Source organism: Quercus lobata, chromosome 9, assembly GCF_001633185.2.
Source record: "Quercus lobata isolate SW786 chromosome 9, ValleyOak3.0 Primary Assembly, whole genome shotgun sequence".
Lineage (NCBI taxonomy): Eukaryota > Viridiplantae > Streptophyta > Magnoliopsida > Fagales > Fagaceae > Quercus > Quercus lobata.
Window position 1 is genome coordinate 26058070 of NC_044912.1, and position 23604 is coordinate 26081673.

General features: G+C 31.6%; 3 protein-coding genes across 3 annotated transcripts; 1 reads left to right on the plus strand and 2 right to left on the minus strand.

The window, feature by feature from the left end:
* Nucleotides 1-1675: 1675 nt before the first annotated feature.
* LOC115961471 (B3 domain-containing transcription factor VRN1-like) lies at nucleotides 1676-5179 on the minus strand. The gene is made up of 3 exons (XM_031080451.1): nucleotides 5027-5179; nucleotides 2040-2594; nucleotides 1676-1954 (listed from the first exon to the last, which is right to left on the minus strand). The coding sequence occupies exons 1-3, from the start codon at nucleotides 5177-5179 to the stop codon at nucleotides 1676-1678; spliced, it is 987 nt and encodes a 328-aa protein (XP_030936311.1).
* Nucleotides 5180-7592: 2413 nt separating this feature from the next.
* LOC115961472 (B3 domain-containing transcription factor VRN1-like) lies at nucleotides 7593-22410 on the minus strand. Its single transcript, XM_031080452.1, has 4 exons — nucleotides 22258-22410; nucleotides 9201-9755; nucleotides 8846-9130; nucleotides 7593-7862 (listed from the first exon to the last, which is right to left on the minus strand). Exons 1-4 carry the CDS (start codon nucleotides 22408-22410, stop codon nucleotides 7593-7595), a joined length of 1263 nt encoding a protein of 420 aa, XP_030936312.1.
* On the plus strand, nucleotides 16487-19524 carry LOC115960109 (caffeic acid 3-O-methyltransferase-like). The gene is made up of 4 exons (XM_031078814.1): nucleotides 16487-16923; nucleotides 18097-18407; nucleotides 18595-18659; nucleotides 19226-19524. Exons 1-4 carry the CDS (start codon nucleotides 16487-16489, stop codon nucleotides 19520-19522), a joined length of 1110 nt encoding a protein of 369 aa, XP_030934674.1. The 3' UTR covers nucleotides 19523-19524.
* Nucleotides 22411-23604: the final 1194 nt, after the last annotated feature.

Sequence of the window (23604 nt, forward strand, 5' to 3'; positions counted from 1 at the left end):
AATATTAAATTAATATTAGAAAATATAATTTTTTTTTTCATTTTTATAAAGTAATTATGTTGTAAATGCATAAATTTCACCATTTGTTTTTGTAAATCTTGTTTAGGTAATAAATTGTGACTAATGGAACATGTCTTTCACTAGAATCAGTGTGGACACCATTTTAAAGTGGAGTATACTATATTACTATATGATCTTAATCTTAGATAAAAAGTTTATGTAATATCATTTTGAAATTAATAAATATTATATCATATATATATTTGACAATTAAAAAATCCCAAATACTATAAAATAAAATTAACATAATAAACAGTTGGATGGGGTTGGAGAAGAAAAAACAAAGAACAATGACTATTGATCTTATTTTTCTGACGGAGATTATAGAGAGAAAAAAAAAAATTACAAATCTTATTTTTTACATCTCCAATAGTCACAACTCACAATTTCTCTCTCTCTCACAAACAAAGAATGAAGAGAGACAGAGAGAGAGAGAAGAAAAGACGATATGACTGAGTTCTAATGTTCTATCTCTATCTCTAGAGGAGTAATGAGTATTGGTAGAGGACAATAATATGTCACATGGATCACGTAATATCATTTTGAAATTAATAAATATTATATCATATATATATTTGACAATTAAAAAATCCCAAATACTATAAAATAAAATTAACATAATAAACAGTTGGATGGGGTTGGAGAAGAAAAAACAAAGAACAATGACTATTGATCTTATTTTTCTGACGGAGATTATAGACAGAAAAAAAAAAAAATTACAAATCTTATTTTTTACATCTCCAATAGTCACAACTCACAATCTCTCTCTCTCTCACAAACAAAGAATGAAGAGAGACAGAGAGAGAGAGAAGAAAAGACGATATGACTGAGTTCTAATGTTCTATCTCTATCTCTAGAGGAGTAATGAGTATTGGTAGAGGACAATAATATGTCAGATGGATCACGTAATTTGTGTAATCAATGGTTGTTTTAATTTGTGTAATTTGTGTGTGTGTGTTTCTAAAAAAAGAAAAAGAAAAAAGAAAAAAAAACTGTACAGTTTTCCAAGTATGTTCTATTTGTCTCTATCTTTGTCCCTTTCTATGTTCAATCTATAGATTATATTTGACTACCAGTTAAGTCTTCATGACCTGTTGGACCACTGGCCAGCTACTACGAAATAGACTGATTCATTTTTAAAACCCCAAAAAAAAAAAAAAAAAAAATTACAACTCAATTTATATATATAGTTGACTAATCCACACAAAATTTTATCATCTTATGTGCATGGTTTAATTTATTGTCTTTGTTAATGCACTCTGTTAAGCACAAGTTTTAACAAATTGGTAGTGGAGCTTGTGATCTTATAACAAGAGTTGTACAAACACCCGGCCCACTCGACCAACCTGGCCCAGGCCAGTCCAATACAGTGATCCAAGAATCTATAAAATTAGCCTTTCGCAGGAAAAAAAGAAAAATAAAAAAACCAGGTCCAATAATCATATAATTGGAAACAAAGTAAAATAAAAAAATTCTTCAAATTGATTCACTAGCTGTATCAACAAACTTAGACAAAAGTTTTAGAATCCAGAGTTCAAGACTCATCCCACTAACCAAGTTTAATTAGGCACTTCAAAGTTCAAACATCTCTGAAACCAAGTTTGGATTCTGAAGCCTATTTCACTAGTAGTGCATTATGTGCATAGTCAACTACACGAAATATTGACACATTAAGCACAACAGGCTTCCTCTTGATCAGCTCAAAGACACAAACATCTCCTTCTTCTAAATTATTCTCCCTGGCAAATACAATCCATCCCCGCCCTATATTCATTGCTGAGCTTGAAGGTTCTCTGTAATAGCAATTGACAGGCCATTGTCTTCCATCAGAAGTCTCCAGTTTGGCAATTTGTCGCTGACGAAGATACTTGAAAGCAAATCCTGCAGGTACATACTGCACAAGAAAGAAAGATTGCGACTAAACATATTTCAAGGCGATATTTGTAAACTTAATAATCAAATCATGTATAACAACTCACCATGTAACGGTTACTTATATTATACAGCTGTATGATTCCCATGAAAGAAGGATTTTTAGGCTTAAACGTTCTGGCAGCTTGGATTGCTCTCTCTCCTCCTCTGGACATCATGAGTTCCCCTTTTGATGATGTGCCTGAAATTTTTTTCTTTACAAACTTTTCTTTCACTTCTTCATATTTTGAGGGAAACTGTTCTGAGTTAGAAATTTCATTTTCATTCAACTTGTCATGCATTGATATGTATGCATCATCTAATTCCACGATTTCCACCTGATCTTCCAAATTACAATTCTTGCTCAGTGGATACTGAATTTCAGTGGCAGTCTTATCAAATACAAGAACATGGAAATTTGAATTTCCTTCATATCTAAAGACTAGAAAGTAACCATAACAAATACAATGGTATTCTGCAAAATCCTTCCAACCATCACAAAACCAAATGCTCTTGTCAACTTTCTCCAATCCAACTTGCCAAATATGACCATGAGTTACAGTGAGTTTGGCAACAGTGGATAGTTCATTCCCAAATTCCCTCACAAACTTTTCAGGGATCATCTGCAGCTCACCAAATTAAGTTATTTTGTCTTTAAATTAAAATGTAAAATGATATCAATGAAACATGTGATTCAAAGATGTAGAAATATGGTCTCTAATAATTACAATTGTAAAATTAGTGAACCTTGGCTACCCAAACTAATCACTTCAGTTGAACTTTTAAAAAATTTTTGATTTGATTTCTTGTTTCTCCCATTAGCTTAATCTTTTTAAAATCACCAATCCTAGTTCCAAGTATTCAAAAATTATCTCAAAATACCAATTAGCATGGCGATTCTAATAAAATGAAACGAGGAAACAAGAACAGACATATTCAGATTGATATATTCTTTGAACATCAATGAGGCAATGATTTGTAAACAATGTGATGAACATGCATTTTATTGGCTCATGGTCCATCACATAATTCACCTCTACTACTTTGTCCTCGGTGGAATAAGACAAAACTTAGGTACAGTATCTTAGTTATTATTCCTTAAGTTCTCTTTTTAAAATTCTCTTAAAACTCAGTTATGTGGTTATTTAACTAAAAAATATACTTTCATCCCATGAGGAAAAATCTACACGATAAAATCTTAAAAATGGAACCTAAGGAACAACGCCTAAGTACTGTACCTAAGTCTTGCCCAGTGGAATATTTTGCAATTTTTTTAGCTACATTATTGAAGATTTTATAGAAAGAAGGGCTTCCTAACATTTTTGAACAAGAAACAAAACATTAAAAATAATTTTTATTTTTATTTAAAAAAAAACCACCAAAATTGTTGTTCCTAATTCCTAGTATTTCTAAGAAATACCTAATCCAACCTTAGCATTCATTTAGGTCCCAAATTTTAAATTATGGCTTAATCAATTAGGACAAATCTATCAATTAACACCAAGTTTACATGGTTTACCACTTGATTTAAGCATGGATACCAACATATGCATGCATAAACACATTAGAGCATATAGAGTCTAAAACCACTTGAAATTTAAAGACACAATACTACAAGAAAACAGTAGATATGTTATTAAAGAATGAAAACCCAAGAAGCATGTGAAAAAACCTCTCTACAGCACTAGAATAGATACTTGTAGTACAAATTAGACAACACAACCCTCCAAGCCTAGTGTTGTAATCTTGCACCCCTTCTCTCCAAGCTTTTGATTGCAACTGACTCCTCAAGTTTTTTCTCTATTCAAGTTACAAGAATTGCAATCAACCACCAATTATATCTTCAACCTCCATGGCTGATTTGTGGTAGCTCCAATAAGCAATAATTTACCATTTACCAAGGCTCCAAACAACACTCACAACACTAATATGGTGATAGGTGTGAAGGATCTAATCTCCTCTCAAGGATTCGGCTATGGTGAGAGGGAGAGATTAGAGAGAATGGATGGGTGCTGGCTCTTAATTTTTGCTAGGTTTCTCTCAACTCTCAAATGGGAATTAGGATTGAATTTCGTGGGAAATGATGAATATGTAGGATGGGTAAAGGGCTAGAACAGCAAGTGAATTCGTAACTGAATTTTCTCAAGTTCATGCAATTTTAGTCAACCCAACATCCCTAGAGTGTCAACAGAAATTTCTACCTCAACTAATTTTCAAAAGTTGTCATGAGGAATTCCGATCAACAAAAAAATACTAATAGACCCACTAATAACTAAATACAATGTATTCGGAAGTTAATTATAAGAAAATTTTGACACAAAATATGCTAACAAAAATAAAAATAACAGTTCCAAAGGTGTAGAAAGCCGCTCAACACAGCAGAACCAGTATCAATACATCGTGGAAGACAACAAGGGCAACTAATTTTGAATAGGTAACACAATTTTCACCAACAAAATGTTAGCTACAATTTATCAATTTTCAAAGATTTTTAGTGGTGTGAGAAAATAAACTTCCTACTCCTTAATTAACTCCATTTTTTAATTATTAATTTTCAATTATTGGTAGCCAAAATTTATAATTAAACACTATACTCACTTTTCGTCCATGTCTTTTAACAAAATCAATGTATTTCAAATTCGTATATTCAAAGTGTTTTTAATCTTCTAAAAAAAAAAAAAAAACTTTGCATTCAACGTATACCTCCATTATATAATTAGATAAACTAATTTAGGCAAAAATGGATAGAAATCAAAACCAAGAACTAGCAAGTAATCAAGTACCCGTTCTGTTTCAAAATACCAACCCCCCCCCCCCCCAAAAAAAAAAAAAAAAAAAAAAACAGTGAAACAAGAACCAGGCAACTTATATCATTAAAATGGTGCATGCAAGAACTCGATAATATTCATAACCAAATTTGCAAGCCATTGCAAAATAGTAGTACTGGAAAAGATTGCTTCCTCATTTGTTATTCTGTGTCTTTCTAAGAAACCAGGGTATTACTAGTTACTAGGCTTAAAGATTAAGGTAAATATAGTAAGTGAGTGATGATTACCAGTTTCATTTGTTGCATGGTGGATGGGAGGATTATCTTGAAGAAGTGAGAGGGTACTGTCCTGGCCGTCATAGAACTTGAAGGCTGTTGATGATGATCATAATTCCAGTTGGGCACCATTCTAGTCCGGTGAGCCTTTGATTTAGCTACCATCATAAAAAGTATGTATGATCAAGATGGTTGATTCAACAGTGGAAAATTTCTTGAAGGAACTGTCTTCCTTTGTGATGTGATTACCAATGGAGTTTGAGTGTTTGAGACGTCGGGACTGATTTATCAGAGTGATAGTGGACATCATTCCAACACCAAATTGATGCTTTTAAGGTCTACAGCATTAGATTATGGATATCGTGGATGTTTGACAGCTCACCTTGACGCTTCAAGAGAAAATTTATAAAAAAACAAGCTTATTAATTAATTAATTAATTAATGTATTTTTTTTTATAAAAAAATTTATGTTTCATAGAAGTATATTCAATTTTGATATAAATAAAGCCTTATTCAATTTTGCTATAAATAAAGCCTTATGCAAGGGTGGAGGCAATATGATTAAAAGTATGCTTCAATGGTCACTTTGAATCGCCATAGTGACTTGAAGAAATTCTCTTCCTAAAAAGTTTCTGTCCTTGTGAAATTTGAGTTTCAATCAGTAAATAATTAAATGTTAGTATTAATGACATGGGTCAATAATTTTTTATTAAAATGAAAAATTTGTAACTTTATTAAGAAGAAGATAAATACAATACATCATGAGCTGAAGTCAACTTAACTATATTAAAGTTTTTCTTTATCCATGTTACATAGTTATCATTATTGACATAATGAGCCAAGATATCAGATTCTCCAAATTTAATAGTCTTTTCCAAATATGAAATAAACAAATTATAGTAATCGGATTCTAAAAAGGTTCATATAAGATATTGAGATTTTTATAAATATCATAGTACTTTGAGATCAGTAACAATTTTGGTCCTTATATTTAGACATGACATATGGGTTGGGTCAATCAATATATATAGTTTCACGTTAGAAATTTATTGGGCTAAAACAAGTTACTATTGTGAGTACTCTCTATAGAAAAAGAAAAAGAAAAAGGAAAAGAAAAAGAAAATAAAACGTGTATACAACTATACATATTATACATAAAACATCAGATAAAGTTAGATTATTTATAAATTAAGTGTGCTCCGGTTGAAAGTTGGCAAGATTGTAGTTAAACTTAAGATTTTTTTTTTCTTTACATAACAAATAAGCAAAAATTTTAAAAGGAAAAAAAAAAAAAAAAAAAACTAAGGTAAATTGCCTTTTTGGTCCCAACATTTGTCCTATGAGTCAAAATGTTCCCTAATATTTTAAAGGTGTCAATTTTGATTTCCACTATTTTTGTATTGTGTTAAGATAGTCTATATCATTAAGTAGAGGATAAAAAAAGCTAACGTGGTTCACCATAATATTAAAATATTATTTGTTTTGCCATCTAAAATTGCCACTAGGCTACCACGAGTCTTTAATTTAAAATATATAACAAAATAAAATATTAAAATTACTTTATTCTAAAAAAATTAATTTTTCTTTCCTTTGCCTTCTCTGGAAGACTGGAACCAAACAAAGAGGATCGAATTGTCAAAAACTCAGAATCCAAATACAATAATACGGCCGTTTAGAATGGAAAGAAGAATTGAATTTTTGTTAAATAATTAATTTACATTCTTTATTATCCAAATACTAAAATAGAGATTAAAGCTTTGTATAAAGGCAGGACTAATTATGGTTTGGTAATTTCATCCAAAGTGGAAGTATTGACTATTTGACTTATAAGGTTTTATAATTTCTTCCGAAGTGGAGGTGTAGGGTTGTTCAACTTCAAACACGAACACCCGGTCAACTTGACTAACCTGGCCCAGCCCAGTTCAATACAATGATCCAAAAAACTTTAAATTAGCCTTAGGCAGGGCCGCAGGGGAAAAAAAAAAGACCAGGTCCAATAATATAATGAAAATGATAAAACCATAGATTATTTTACAAATCGCTGATATGTTGAATAATTATTAGTAAGTAAAAAAGTTATGTCAGTAGACTCATATAAGAATCAGTAAAAATTTTTCATATTGATAATTTGTGAAAATATTATAAAATAGTATATAACTCTAACATTCCTTACTCATTATATAATTGAAAACAAAACAACATAACAAACAAACATTGAATAATTATTGGTAAGTAAAAAGTTATGTCAGTAATGGACCCATAATTTTCATATTAATAATTTGTGAAAATATTGTGAAATAGAATATAGTTAACATTCCTTACTCATTATATAATTAAAAACAAAGTGGCATAACAAATTAACATAACAAACCAACAAGTACTACTAAGATTTACTAGCTGTATCACAAGCTTAGACAAAAGTTTTACAATCAAGCGCCCAAGACCCATCGGAATAACAAGAACTAATTAGGTCCATGGATATAATAAAGGCACCTTGTAAACTTTAGCCAAAAATAAAAATCATCTCATAAGCATAGGCACGTCAAATATCTCTGAAACCAAGATCTTAGTCTGAAGCTTATTTCTCTGGTATATCATAGTAAACTACACGAAACATCGACACATTAAGCACAACAGGTTTTCTCTTGATCAGTTCAAAGACACAAACATCTCCTTCTGCTAAATCATTATGCCTGGCAAACTCAATCCATCCCTGCCCCATATTCATTGCTGAGCTTGAAGGTTTGTAATAGCAATTGACAGGCCATTGTCTTCCATCAGAATTCTCTAGTTTGGCAATTTGGTCATGTTGATGAAGATACTTGAAAGCAAATCCAGCAGGTACATACTGCACAAGAGAGAAAGATTGCGACTATTCATATTTAGGGCGATATTTGAAAATTTCATAATCACATCATGTATAAAGGCTCACCATATAGCGGCTACTCATATTATAATGCCTAATGAACTTTTTTCTGATAAGTGTAACATTTTTCTTTAATAAAAAGATGAGACCTTCATTCTCACCTACCTGATTTTATCTTGTCCTATTTCCAGCTTGAGTTTTTGTTTGTCCTGTAAAATTCAATTTCATATTAATTTGTTTCACAATTATTTATAATTTTTTAATAAAACCTGTTTTATTAATATAAAGATACTGAATTACAACTAAAGTTATCTCATCAAATCAAACAAATTTTTAATTTTTAATAAGAATTGAATAATATTATCTAAGTGTTTAACAAGATAATATTACAACAAAAACAAAAATCTTAATTTCCATGCATTTAAATAAGTTAGTATCGATTTGTTTAATTATTTAAATTGTAGAGGATTTAGGGTATAAGAAATTTACAATTATAGCCCTTATTAACATGGGCCGAGGCAAAATTGATAAGTAAAAGAGTTATGTCAGTGATGAGATTAGATGAAAACTAGTAAAAATTTGTTATATCAATAATTTGTAAAAATATTGTAAAATAAGTTGTGTTTGTAGCATTACTCATTATATATATACATACATACATATATATATATATATATATATATATTTAAAGATAGAACTCATTTTATAATTGAAAACAAAGTAACATAACAAACCAATTAACATGTACTACAAAGTACAAACTTCTTCAGTAAGATTCACTAGCTGTATCACAAGCTTAGACAAAAGTTTTAGAATCAAGAGTTCAAGGCCCATCGGTCATACAAACCTGGACCAAGTCCATAGATATTATAAAGGTAAAAACAAAAACTAAGCTTTGACACGTCAAACATCTCTGAAGCTAAAGTTTGCACCCGATATCTTTTAGTCTTTGAAGCTTATTTCACTGGCAATGCATAATCAGCTACACGAAATATTGACACATTAAGCACAACAGGCTTCCTCTTGATCAGCTCAAAGACACAAACATCTCCTTCTTCTAAATTATTCTCCCTGGCAAATACGATCCATCCCCGCCCTATGTTCATAGCTGAACTTAAGCGACCTCTGTTATGGCAATTGACAGACCATTGTCTTCCATCAGATGTCTCCAGCTTCGCAATTTGAGGCCCACAAAGATGATTGATAGCAAATCTGGCAGGAATATACTGCACAAGAAAGAAAGATTGCAACTAATTAAGCATATTTTCATGGAGATAATTTGAAAAACAATTCATAATCATATCTTCTATAAAGGCTCACCATTATATGTTTATGCATATTAGCACGCCCTATGATTCCCATGAAAGAAGGGTTTTTAGGCCTAAGCCTTCTGGCTGCTTGCATTACTCTCTCTCTTCCTCTGGACATCATGAGTTTCCCTTTTGAAGACATGCCAGAAATTTGTTTCTTTACAGATTTTTCTCCCACTTCTTTATGGTTTGTGGGCAACTCATCATCTGATTTAGACATTTCGTTTTCATTCTTGTCGTGCATTGATATGTTTGCATCATCTAATTCCATAATGTCCACCTGATCTTCTAATTTACAGTTCTTGCTCAACGGATACTGAATCTCAGTGGCAGTCTTATCAAATACAAGAACATGGAAATTTGAATTTCCTTGATATTCAAAGACTAGAAAGTAACCACAACAAATAGAATGGTATTCGACAAAATCCTTCCAACCATCACAAAACCAAATGTTCTTGTCAACTTTCTCCAATCCCACTTGCCAACTAGGACCATAGGGTACAGTGAGTTTGGAAACAGTGGATAGTTCATCCCCAAATTCCCTCACAAACTTTTCAGGGATGCTCTGCAGCCACAAATCAACTTATATAAACTGTCTTTATGTACAATGTAAAATGAAATCAACTAAACATATGTTTCCAAGATGTAGAAATATTGCTTCTAATAATTACAATTCTTAGACTAGCTAGGATTGGCGACACAGACCAATCACTTTAATTGAACTTTTAAAATTTGATCTGGTTTCTTGTTTCTCCCATTTTCTTAATTTTCGTAGAATCACCAGTCGTTGTTCCAAGTTTTCAAAATTATCTCAACATATCTATTGGCAGGGTAGTTCTAATAAAATGAAATGAGGAAACTAAAATCAACATATTCTCTGAACATCAATGAGGCAATAATGATATGTCAACCATGTGATGAACAGGCATTTTACTGGTTCATGGTTCATCACATTTCACCTCTACCACTTTGGCTTGGGTAGAATGTTTTGCAATTTGGTTAGCTACATTATTGAAGATTTTGCTGAAAGAAGGGCTTCTCACAATGAACAAGAAACATAACATTAAAAAGATCAAAAAAAAAAAAAAACCAATAGAGCTGTTTCTACTTCATAGTGTTCTAAAGCCTAAAGGTCCTCAACACAGGACAATCAGTATCAATGCGTTGTGGAAGACAACAAGGACAACTAATTTTGAAAAGGGATCAAAATTTCACCAAGAAAGCCTTAACTAAAATTTGTTAATGGTTTTGGCCACACAAAAAAAAAACAAAAAAAAAATTTACTAATTTTTTAACATGTTTGAATGATGTGAGACAACCAGACAATAAACTTCCAACTCCTAGTGAAGCAAAAGATTTTTTTTTTTTCTTTTCTCAATTTTGTTTATGTTTATAATTATTTTTAATTTTTGATAGTCAAAATTTATCATTAAATAATAAATATTATCTTCACTTTTCATCAATATCTTTTACCGTTATGTAATACTAGTTTTGCCACTTTCAAATTCATATATTTCAAGTATGTGTTTTTTATCTTCTCACCCAAAAAAAAAAAAAAAAAAATAAAATTGGACTCAACGTATCCCTCCATTGTAGTGATTAGATAAAGTTTTTCTTGATAAACATTATAATTAGATAAACTAAATTAGGCAAAAGCGGATTAGAAATAAAAACTGAAGCAAGAACTCACATGCATGCACGAGCAAGTGAACATATTCAAAATCAAACATGTAAGTCATTGAAATATAGTGTAGCAGGGTACATTACTTACCAGTTTCATGTGTTGAATGGTGGAGGGAAGGATTATCTTGAAGAAGTGAGAGGGTGTCCTGCTCTTGCACCTGCCCGCCATAGAACTTGAAGGCCGTTGATGATGATGATCACAGTTGGGCACCACTCTAGTCCGGCGAGGTCTCTTTGATTAAAAAGTATATATGGTCACAATGGTTGATCTAAAGTTGGAAAATTTATTGACGAGGCTCTGCCTTCCTTTTGGGATTTGGTTACCATTACCAGGGGAGTTTAAAAAGGGCTGATTTTTATCAGGGCAATTGTGGACATCATTCAAAGTTGATGCTTTTAAGGTGTACTACAGTACTACTGACATTGGAAAATTCATGGATATGACTATAGTGCATGTTTGGCCGCTCAACTTTGATAGAAGATTTATAAACATGCTTATCTGTTTTTTATGCATGTAAAGAAGTGCTTATTTAATTTATTATGTATTTATTTTCATTTAAATTTATGTTTTCTAGAAATTTATTTATTACCATATATAAATTAAGTCTTTTACTGGGAATGACTTTTCTCTGATTTTATTTTTTATTATTATTATTTTTTTGTGTGGAGAGTGAGTTAGAAGTAGACTCTAAATGAGTTTTTCTTACACTATGTTTGGCTAGGGTAAAAAGGGAAAATATGAAAGATGGGGAGACAAAACAAAAAAAAAAAAAAAAAAAAAAAAGAAAGAAAGAAGGATTTTCCTTTGTTTGATTAGAGTACTGAAAAGAAAGATAAAAAAAAAAAAAAATTTGGGGATGGATAGAGTTTTTCCCTTTCCAAATTAGGGAGAAAATGACATTGAGAAAAAAAAAAAAAAAAAATACAAAACTACCCTAACTCTTTTTTTCCTACTTCTAATAGTAAGTGTATAATAGTAATTTACTATTTATCCTTTCACTTTTTATTCTCTCTTCTAAATGCACATAATGAAAAATACATATTTTTTATTCTCAACATTTTCTATTCTACTATTTTTCTATAATCTTAACCAAACAGGGCCTTAGAGTATTCTCATCCAATCATCTAAAACTTGTAAAAAATTAAACCACCTCAAATTGGAAAGGATATATAATTATATATATATATATATATATCTATCTATCCACCATGTTTTTGAGAATGGAAGTGCAAGCCATTTGTGAGAATTGTTAGTGACAGTTATAGTTATGTGCAAACAAGTATTTGTGTTTGATTTGACGAGGGAAAAATCCAGATTGTCAATAGTTGGTCTATATAAAAATCAATAATATCCTTTTGTGAGTGGAAACAAGTTGGGTCTCTAGGTCTTTGCCATGTACTGTGTCTTAAGCTTGGAGATTTGAGTTTTCACAGTACAACACTTCGGGTTACGAAATTATGATGATGAATTTACCATGTTGTAGTGATGTTTTTGTGCCATGGAGATGGTTTGGTGTCTAGGTCTTCATCACCATTGATGGGATTGACGAACCAAACTTACTTGGATGATCTCATCCAAACTGACGAGGCAGCATTAACAGATGGATCAACTTGGTCCCTCCGACGAAGTGGCCACATTACTAACGAAGATAAAGAAGCCATTCAATACAATCAAATAAATGTCTCGAAAAGTTATAGGGACAGCTGTACAGACCATTGTGAGCCATCAAAACTCACATGATTGACCATGAGGCGTTATCAAAAGAGGCATTAAAGCCACCATAATAGCCATAACGGCTAGGAGCTACAGGGATGTATATATACAACCCTCCCAGCACCAACATAAGGTACATAGACACACTTAGAAATACTTGTTGTTATTCCATTACATTACTTTATTTTTCTAGAGCTTCCTTATATTGATTTTGGCATTGGAGACGTTGTGGCAGGCACCACACTGGTGACCACTCTGAAAGTGCCACCTTACCATTTCTATTGTTATAGTGATGAGGGCTTGACTCCATTTGGACACATTCACTTCGACTGGCAAATTTGCATTCATCAACCATGTACCCAGGTCCATATAAAACCTTAGACATGATGTTGTCAATTCACTAGAAGCAGGACACTAGCTAGAAGCAAATCAGCGCTAATTCTCGCTCATTTTCTTATTCCGCATCTTTTATATTACTTTTATTTATATACTTTAGTTTTGTTATATGCAATGTAATATGATTTTTTTTTTTTTTTTGGATGGGAATATGAAAATTAGTTAATCACGTATATTTCTTATACTAATGTTAATTTTGGATTAATTAAGCATTAAGCTGCAAAATTTGATTTTGGGGTCTAAATTATTGGGTTTTGTGGAACTTAGTTGTGTTTGATTTAAATTATTACCCAACTTGATATAAAAGTGCTATAGTTTTTAATAGATTTTTTCTAAGATTTAATCTATAGAGCAGAGGCTTGGGCTTTTTTGGCCCATTTTTTGGTCCGTTTTTTAGCCCATTGTGAATCATGTGCACATGATAGAAAAGCTGTTGTTTAGATTAGAGTTTGGTGTGTTGTTTTAAGAGAGAAAATTGTACTACTGCATCTTTTTTTTTTTTTTTTTTTTTTTTTTGTGAACAGTGATATAAGCAAATTGCCGAACTATATAAATAATATCTTGTGCGATTATTTTTCTTTAATGCATATTTTTTCTATATTTTACATTTTATTGATTTGAGAATTTCATGTTTTCCATGTAAACATTTATTAGTAGCGTTTAAAAAAATAATAATAAATAACTAACATGTATCTGGCGTTCTACCAAAAAAAAAAAAAAAAAGCATGTATTTGACATTAATCCCGTGACAACTTCAAAAAATACTTTAGGTATTTAGCCAAAAAAAAAAAAAAGAAAAAAGAAAAAAGAAAAAAGATACTTTTATGTGACGTGATACATGCTGGTTTTTATCATATTGGATTATATTCCAAACTATTTTTTTTATTATTATATAATTATGGCAGGTGAAATATTGACATAAATTCCGATCCTGTCAAAAATAAAAAATAAAAAAACTATATTCCGAATTCCATAAAAAAAACATTATATTCCAAATTAACTAGAAGGTGAAGTTTTTCTCCCCCAGCCGCCCCCCCCAAAAAAAAAAAATAAAAACTAGAACTTGTAGAACCCTGCTGCATCTATCATGTATTAGTGGGTATTTAGTTTGTTGTAATGTGTCCTTAATGTGATGTACATTATAATGATGTAACATTAAAATTTTTAGTTTATTTAATTTTTTCTAACATTACCGTAATCTAAATATAATGCTGTATTATTGTATTAAAATTATATTAATTTAAAATTACAATAATATAATATTACGATGAAATATAACATCAAGGCAAATCAAAAGGGTAGTTAGCCTTAATTTAGGCGTTGGTTAAATCCTTCAAATCCTATATAACCAGTTATCCACCAATCAATTAATTGAACTTATAATCAATTTCTGAACAAAACATGTATCTCAAGTTGACTTTAAGACCGTTCTCAAAAAAAAAGAAAAAAGAGAGTTGACTTTAAGTGCTATATTAGTGCTTGGGTAGTGACGTAGTAGTGTTACCCAAGCGTTACCCATGTGTACACACCGGCACACTGCTTTAACAAAACAGATAGGTCAAGTTCACTTTAACTCCTCTATTGATGCTTGGGTAGTGACGTAGTGTTGTTACTTGTTACCCACGCATTACATGTGTATACACCGTCTTAAACTAATATATATCACGACTTCAAATCATGAATTTAGTTTAAAAAAACTTATATATGGATTTGTGTGTAATTGGTTGTGTGTAAGATTATTTGACTATGAGTACCGGTTAACAGGTATCCTTAAAGCAGTGGTAGAGCTAGAAATTTTTTTCAAAGGTGCTAGTGGATACATTTTTGTGTAATTTTAGGTTTATTACCAGATATAAAATAAAATTAGTGGAAAATTTCAAAAGTTAGGAGGCCATGGCTCCCTTTGGCACCACCCTAGCTTCGCCTATACCTTAAAGCATTGGTTAATCGATCATTTTAGGAAGATTTAATACAACTTTTATAAGAAAAAAAAAATCATTTATTTTATCATTTTTTGTAATTTTTAAAAAAATATTTCATAAATTATTACCTTTAGGATATCTATTAACTTTTCTCTATTTATCCTTAATTTCTGTATTTTTTTATATATTTTAAACTTGTGTCCTTTATGGTCATTTACTTGCATGTAACTAAGTGTTTCCATTGCTTGCATGTAATTAAGTTTTTCTACTTATTTTCTCTCCAATGATTTTCATCCTCTCTATTTCACCTAGGGCTGTCCAGATCCCCCTATCAAGCAAGAAAGAAGCGACTCTTCCCACGGCGGAGTCACCATTGAACTCGCCACCTGGCCAACCCACCCCACTTGCCCGGACCCAACCTGGAACCACCCGATCCAACTACTTTGGCAGTCGGACTCGGGTTTTTGGAGTCAGGACCTGAGTCCGACTATCAAAGCAGTCGGATCAGGTGGTTCCGGGTCGGGTTCAGGTGGGTAGGGCGGGTTGATCTGGACAACCCTAGGTGAAATACAGAGGATGAAAAACATTGGAGATAAAATACGAAGGAAAACCTTTTTAGAGTGTGTTTGGTTAGGTGGGAGGAAGGAAAATAAACAGTAGGGCCTAAGTGTTTTCTCTCCTGTTCCACCAAAAAGTTTTCTCCCCAAAATGGAGAGAAAATTGAGAGGAAAAAACTCATGAAATGAACTTTCAAAAATACCCTTAAAATTCATCTTCAAGTCTCCAATATATTGGCTTTTTATTTTTTCCTTTCATTTTTTCTTCTTTGTTACTGAGGTGTTGACTTTTTTTTCCTTGATTTTTTTTTTTTGTTACTGCCGTGATGGTTTTTGTTTTTTATTATTTTTCTCTTCTTTTCTTTTATCTGAACATAGCTTTTTTTTTTTCTTTTCTTCTTTTTATTTTCTTTGACTTTTTCTGGATGTGTAGCTTTTTTTTTTTTTTGGGTGCTCATATGTTTATTTTTTCATTAATTTTGGTTGGTTTTTTTTGTTCTCATTTTGTTATGCTTATTTATTTATTATACATTAATTAGTGTCTATCTATACATAATTAAAAAAAAAAAGAAAGTATAATGTGTTACCTTTTATTTTATTTAATAGGGACATGATAGTTAATTTGTACAAATTTTACTTTTAATAAAACAAAAAAGTTTTCTATTCATCCACTTTTTCACTTTCTTAATCAAACACAAATGAGAGAAATTAAATTTTTTTTATATTTTTCCACTTTTCTATCATCTCTTTATTTTCTATCTTCTCACTTTTTCATCTTCTTAACGAAACGGAACTAAGTGTGCGCATTAAAGACAAGTACAAGTACTGTCATTTAAGTATTGAAAAAACTATGGTGTAGTAGAGAAAGAATTGAATAAATGAAGATGAAAAATTGCATCCCAATCTCCTCCCTCCCTTATTCAGAAAAGACCTCTTAGGATATAAAACTAATCTTTGAGAGCAAAATCTCAAAGAAACTCTCATAAAAGTCATTGTTTCCATCTATTTCAAAGCCAACACTATAATGGGCTCTCCAATAGAAACCCACTCAAGAATTTTTGATCTTGATGGTGATAAAAAAGAAGAAGAAGAAGAGAGTTTCTCCTATGCCATGCAGCTCACGACCTCCATTGTGCTGCCTATGGCCTTGCAATCGGCTAACGAGCTTGGTGTTTTTGATATCTTAGCCAAAGCTGGTCCAGAAGCCAAGCTCTCTCCCTCACAGATTGTGGCTCATCTCCCCACCAAGAACCCCGACGCAGCAACAATGCTGGACCGCATCCTTAGGATGCTGGCATGCCACTCTGTGCTCGGTTGCTCTGTGGTTGCTGATGATTTTGGGTCTTTCCAAAGGCTCTACAGTCTTTCTCCTGTGTCTAAACACTTTGTGCGTAATGAAGATGGTGTGTCGTTGGGTCCCCTATTGGCCCTGTCTCAAGACGAGGTCTTCATAAAAAGCTGGTTTGATTTCTAATTTTTTTCCTTCCTCTTTCATAACGTGCATTTTTTTAAAACTCACACGTTTCTCGCCTCGTTTTCAATTTATAAAACGTACAGTGTGTTTTGAAAGAGTTTATCCTATTTATATTCTATTTAGTTAACAGTGGTTTAAGGAATTTGTTAATGGGCAATTTTAGAAAAATTTTAATATCATTTTCATGATAAAAATAAAAATCTGTAAAATTTTTTCCATAAATAGTTTTTAAACAAATGCCTTTATAGCATTTGTTAATATTTTAATTTGTTTGTTCTTGATTTATATATTATTATTATTATTATTATTATCATCATTATTTTACTCATTAGCCCGTTGAACGTTGATAATGCACATGAAAGGATTTTATTATTTAGTTTTTTTTTTTCTTCAAAATTTGCTCGTTACGACAAGTAGCTAGGAGAGAGTGAATTTAAATCTAATAGTAAAAAAGGAGACTAAACAAAACCACGGAATTATGGGGCAATATTTCGGTAGATCTTTTTAGTTTTAAGTATAATTTACGTGGGTTTTGTTAACAGATCAATTGTCACATTTAAACTGTAAAATGGTCCTTGATTATAAGATATAGTCAATCATCAAATTAAATTAGAAATTAAGGTCAAACTCTACTATTTAAATGTAATTATACCTATATATATATATTTTTCTGCTATGATAGATTTTATGCCATTTTATAAAACTGCTTTTCAATCTTAATTTGGGTCAAATGATTGTTGGGGCAAACCAAATGTTTACACGTTAATTTGGGTAAGCCTTGTAATGTTTTGACAAATTTGATTTTTCTTTGAAGTTAATTACATTTTTTAGTTAATTTAAGGACACAATTAAAGTGGTGGATCTAGTGAACATGACGTTACATCAATCAAAATAAACAATGAGTCATTTATGAATAGAAAATGAAAATGATTAATTGTACCCTTAACATTAACACCCCCCCCCCCCCCCCCCCCCTCCCTCTTCTTGTTCTGAGTATTAATTAGAGTAGCTAGTGGTTTTGTACCACCTAAAAGGCATATACATTATGCCTCGTTCCCTAGTCCCAGGTTGAATTCCATAAACTAATTCACACACTGATTAATTAGGTAGTGACATTGATGAATGAAATATGGTATATATCTAATTGGAGCTCTTTATAGGTCCCAATTGAAAGGTGCAATTCTTGAGGGAGGAATTCCATTCAACAGGGTATATGGCATGCATGCCTTCGAGTATCCAGATTTGGACCCTAGGTTCAATGAAGCTTTTAACACAGCAATGTTCAACCACACTACTATTGTTATGAAGAAGATTCTTGAGTCTTACAAAGGCTTTGAGCAACTCACACAACTAGTTGATATTGGTGGAGGTCTAGGAGTTACTCTTAACTTAATCATTTCCAGATACTCCAATATCAAAGGCATTAATTTTGATTTACCACATGTTATACAACATGCCCCAGCTTATCCAGGTATTATTTTAATTCACAATCTCCATTTTTCAAGGTTTCTCTTGTTTCACCAATTTAAAATTTGATCAATATTTTTCTGGTTTGCGTAATAATAATTCTAGATCAAAAGTTTGTAAACCTGGATAGCCCTACAATGTATTTATACACAATTTTTGCAAATAAAGAGAGGTATTAATTTGTGTTATAGGTGTGGAACATATAGGAGGGAATATGTTCGAGAGCGTTCCTAAAGGGCATGCTATTTTTATGAAGGTGAGTTTCATATTTTGAAGGCATATTTGTATTGATTGATTTATACATATGACCAATCTTAACTATAAATAGTGAATTTATAATTAATCCAAACTTTTGGGATTAAAACTTAATTATTTTTGTTATCTGTTTTGATTTACTTGTACCCTTGACTTAAACCCAAATACATTAATAATTGATTTGTGTATCATAGGAAATGGTTTTCTTCCTATTATATTATCTCAAGTAGTTGCCATCCAATTAATTTGGCAACCTCACTAAATTATAAGAAGTGGGACCTATTGACAATAATTTTCTATTAGAAACAAGTCTAAGGAATGTCAATTGATAGCATATCTCCTCCTCCTCCACTGTCTACCTATCGAAAAAGTATAAGCTAAATAGCCACATCAATTGGATAAGAAGTGAGTTAGGATGGTCTCGCTTTATGCGCACCACATACAACTTTTTTTTTTTTTAATTTTAAATTTACAAAAATGCTCTTACAATAAAAATGTTTTGCTGCAAAAGAAAAAAAAATCATATCAATTCAAGACAAATGATACTACAATTGGATGATGTTTTAGTGGATACTTCATGATTGGAGTGATGAATACTGCTTGAAGCTGTTGAAAAATTGCTACAATGCTATCCCAAATGATGGAAAGGTAATTGTTGTGGAGGCAGTTCTTCCAACTGTGCCTGAGAATAGCAGTTCTATGAAGAGCACCACTCATCTTGATTTGATTATGATGACCCAAAACCCCGGAGGAAAGGAAAGGACCCAGCAAGAATTCATGGCCTTGGCAACTAGGACTGGATTTAGTGGCATCAGATTTGGCTGTTGTGTATCTGATATTTGGGTTATGGAGTTTTTTAAGTAGATGACTAGCTTGTAATATTTAGAGATGCACCCTTTCTTTCTTTGAACATTTATGTTGTGTCTAGATAGACCATGGATTTTTATTTGAGATTTTATTTGAAGTTCTATTTGAAAAATTCTAGTGTTGAGTTCTCTTGTTAGGTTAATAAAGTTGTTTCAACAATTCTGTGAAATCTTGATCTCATGATTTTTACAAGCATAAAGCATAATGCAAATATGAAACAGACGAATCATATATCAATTTAGCTAATCAACATAAAAGATAACCATAGTCAGTCAATAATATGAATTTCAGTGCATTTGCCAATTGAAATAGTAGTATGCTACTGTTCTAGTAGTGTTGCTTTCTCTTGTTAGGTTAGTAGAAGAGTTGTTTCAACAATTTTGTGTAACAAAGTCTTTTTTCCCAGTTTAATTACCATGCTAGCTAGATCTCTCTTCATTTGTTTTGCCTCTTTTCTAAAACACCTTCCAACTGCACTGCAACACCATTGAATAAGTGTTATTCAATACTTAATAAGCTATTTGATAGGCACTTTGTTATTCGAATTTATTTCATCAACCCAAGCAAGTAGTAAATTTAAATTTTATGGCATGATAGCGTAAAACTGAATAAAATTAAAAAGTACAAGTAATTTAACAAAATAAATCTTACTTCACGAAGCATGTCTAAATAGTAAATAGTCATTTGGATTTAGGTTTATTTTAGAATTTTATTTTAAAAGAAAGTTATCAGAACTATTATTTGGGCTTAATCATTGTCACAAAAGGTTATCTAAGCTAGCAAAAGAGCATGTGATTCAAAATAAGGAATTTGGGCCTAACTGTGAAGTCATGGACCAATTATTTCAAACAAAGAATAATGGAATAACCTACATAACCGGACTAAATAATACCCAACCCATTTGACAAGCACATAATTGAGCACGTTCTAGTGCTTTAAAAGTCTGCTTTAAAAGTCTCTTGAGTTACTTTGCAACATTTTCACAATATTTTTATAATAAATTCTAAGTAATAAGTTGTTATTAGTGATTTTGAGTTATTTTACAACATTTTTACAATAAATTCTAAGTAATAAATTGTTATTTTGAGTTATTTTGCAACATTTTCACAACATTTTTATAATAAATTCTAAGTAATAAGTTGTTATTAGTAAATTTACAACATTTTTATAATAAATTCTAAGTAATAAGTTGTTATTAGTGAATAAAAAAATGAGGTCGGTCGTGGACCAAAATAAGAGCCTGTATCATCGATTATTTTTTATTCGCCTAGCCTAAGTCATATCACGTTTAGAGCAGGTTAATTCAAAAACGCATTTCCTCAATGGAATAGTACTGTCAGTTTCTGTGCCTTTCACAGCAGCAACCAGCAAGTCTCTAAATGGAGTCACTCACAAGTTACAAAAATCCCACCAGTAAACAAATTGAAGCACAACACAATGGTCTTTGGGGGAAGAAAAAGACCAAATACAAACACATATTAGGAAACAAAGTAAAATGACAGAGCATTTTACATAATCCTTCAACAAGATCCACTAAGCTGTATGAACAAGCTTAAACAAAAAGTTGTAGCATCAACCCATCCGAAATAACCATACCAGTAGACTAAGTCCATTGACGTACCGCATAAGCTTCAGCACCTCGAAAATCTCTGACCATTGTTAGTTTTGACACTAGTCTGAAGCCAATTACACTGCATAGTCAACAACGCGAAATATTGATACCTTAAGCACAACTGGCTGCTTCTTGATCAGCTCAAAGACACAAACATCTCCTTCTTCCAAATTATTGTCCCTCGAAAATACTGTCCATCCCCGCCCTATATTCATTGCTGAACTTGCACGATCTCTGAGAATGCATTTGGCAGGCCATTGCTTTCCGTTAGAAGTCTGAAGTTTGACAATTTTAGGCTGACCAAGATACTTGACAGCAAATTGGACAGGCACATACTACACAAGAAGGAAAGATTGCAAATAAGCATATTTAATGCCAATATTTGAATACTTCATAATCACATCATGTATAAAAATAACAGTTCCAAAGGTGTAGAAAGCTGCTCAACACAGCAGAATCAGTATCAATACATCGTGGAAGACAACAAGGGCAACTAATTTTGAATAGGTAACACAATTTTCACCAACAAAATGTTAGCTACAATTTATCAATTTTCAAAGATTTTTAATGGTGTGAGAAAATAAACTTCCTACTCCTTAATTAACTCCATTTTTTAATTATTAATTTTCAATTATTGGTAGCCAAAATTTATAATTAAACACTATACTCACTTTTCGTCCATGTCTTTTAACAAAATCAATGTATTTCAAATTCGTATATTCAAGGTGTTTTTAATCTTCTAAAAAAAAAAAAACTTTGCATTCAACGTATACCTTCATTATATAATTAGATAAACTAATTTAGGCAAAAATGGATAGAAATCAAAACCAAGAGCTAGCAAGTAATCAAGTACCCGTTCTGTTTCTAAACACCACCCCACCCCCAAAAAAAAAAAAAAAAAAACAGTGAAACAAGAACCAGGCAACTTATATCATTAAAATGGTGCATGCAAGAACTCGATAATATTCAAAACCAAATTTGCAAGCCATTGCAATATAGTAGTACTGGTAAAGATTGCTTCCTTATTTGTTATCCTGTGTCTTAATTTCTAAGAAACTAGGGTATTACTATTCACTAGGCTTAAAAATTAAGGTATATATAGTAAGTGAGTGATAATTACCAGTTTCATTTGTTGCATGGTGGATGGGAGGATTATCTTGAAGAAGTGAGAGGGTACTGTCCTGGCCGTCATAGAACTTGAAGGCTGTTGATGATGATCATAATTCCAGTTGGGCACCATTCTAGCCCGGTGAGCCTTTGATTTAGCTACCATCATGAAAAGTATGTATGATCAAGATGGTTGTATCAACAGTGGAAAATTTCTTGAAGAAACTGCGTCTTCCCTTGTGATGTGATGTGATGTGATTACCAATGGAGTTTGATTGTTTGAGACTTCGGGACTGATTTATCAGAGTGATGGCGGACATCATTCCAACACCAAATTGATGCTTTTAAGGTCTACAGCATTAGATTATGGATATCGTGGATGTTTGACAGCTCACCTTGACGCTTCAAGAGAAAATTTATACAAAACAAGCTTATTAATTTATTTATTTATGTATTTTTTTTTTTTAAAAAAAAATTATGTTTCATAGAAGTATATTCAATTTGATATAAATAAAGCCTTATTCAATTTGGCTATAAATAAAGCCTTATGCAAGGGTGGAGGCAATATGATTAAAAGTATGCTTCAATGGTCACTTTGAATCGCCATAGTGACTTGAAGAAATTCTCTTCCAAAAAAGTTTCTGTCCTTTTGAAATTTGAGTTTCAGTTAGTAAATAATTAAATGTTACTATTAATGACATGGGTCAATAAATTTTTTTTTAAATGAAAATTTTTTAACTTTTTAAAGAAGAAGATAAGGGTCATTCTATTGTGCCTCGTCTTTTTTTAGGGGGTACGGTACCTCCTTTAATCTTGGTCATAGATTTTACACATTTGAATCTGACCATTTATTTATTTTAAAAGAAAAATTAATTACCAGTTAAGTAGGTAATATATAAAAGCAAGAACAAACAAACTAGTCTTCTCTCTCTTGTGTCTTCTCTCTCGCGTCTTCTCTGTCAAAATGAAAACCGAGTGGGTGTTCCTTCTTTTACTTCAAAATACTAAACGATGCATCTTTGCAATGCTTGGCTTCCACCACCGATGGCCCAAGAGAGAGAAGGACTCATTCTCTCGGGTCGTGTGCTTCGTCAATAACTCCTTAAAACCTAATGATCTTGATTTTGTCTACTCCACTCTCAAATGGATCTCTATCATTGACTTGTGAGATTTCTTCAATTCTCTTTACTCTTAATATTTTTTTTAGTCTTATCAATTTATATTCGATATTGGGTCTCTCTTTTCTTCTTTATTTTATTTTCTCATTTTGACTCTAAAATTTGGGTATTTTTAAGCTTTTTTAGTATCATTTCAATTCTGGGTATGCTTTGTTTTTCCTTATCTTAATTCAAGTTGAAAA

What these genes read in the sequence shown, in the direction of transcription:
- LOC115960109 (XM_031078814.1), top strand. Translation starts at nt 16,487, where the DNA reads ATGGGCTCTCCAATAGAAACCCACTCAAGAATTTTTGATCTTGATGGT. An exon ending in GAGGTCTTCATAAAAAGCTG is followed by an intron (nt 16,924 to 18,096) that starts GTTTGATTTCTA and finishes AGCTCTTTATAG; the next exon opens with GTCCCAATTGAAAGGTGCAA. An exon ending in GGCATGCTATTTTTATGAAG is followed by an intron (nt 18,660 to 19,225) that starts GTGAGTTTCATA and finishes ATGATGTTTTAG; the next exon opens with TGGATACTTCATGATTGGAG.
- LOC115961471 (XM_031080451.1), bottom strand. Translation starts at nt 5,179, where the DNA reads ATGGTAGCTAAATCAAAGGCTCACCGGACTAGAATGGTGCCCAACTGG. An exon ending in CCATGCAACAAATGAAACTG is followed by an intron (nt 2,595 to 5,026) that starts GTAATCATCACT and finishes GGTGAGCTGCAG; the next exon opens with ATGATCCCTGAAAAGTTTGT. An exon ending in ATATAAGTAACCGTTACATG is followed by an intron (nt 1,955 to 2,039) that starts GTGAGTTGTTAT and finishes TTTCTTGTGCAG; the next exon opens with TATGTACCTGCAGGATTTGC.
- LOC115961472 (XM_031080452.1), bottom strand. Translation starts at nt 22,410, where the DNA reads ATGGTAGCTAAATCAAAGGCTCACCGGGCTAGAATGGTGCCCAACTGG. An exon ending in CCATGCAACAAATGAAACTG is followed by an intron (nt 9,756 to 22,257) that starts GTAATTATCACT and finishes TTGTGGCTGCAG; the next exon opens with AGCATCCCTGAAAAGTTTGT. An exon ending in ATATGCATAAACATATAATG is followed by an intron (nt 9,131 to 9,200) that starts GTGAGCCTTTAT and finishes ATGCTTAATTAG; the next exon opens with TTGCAATCTTTCTTTCTTGT.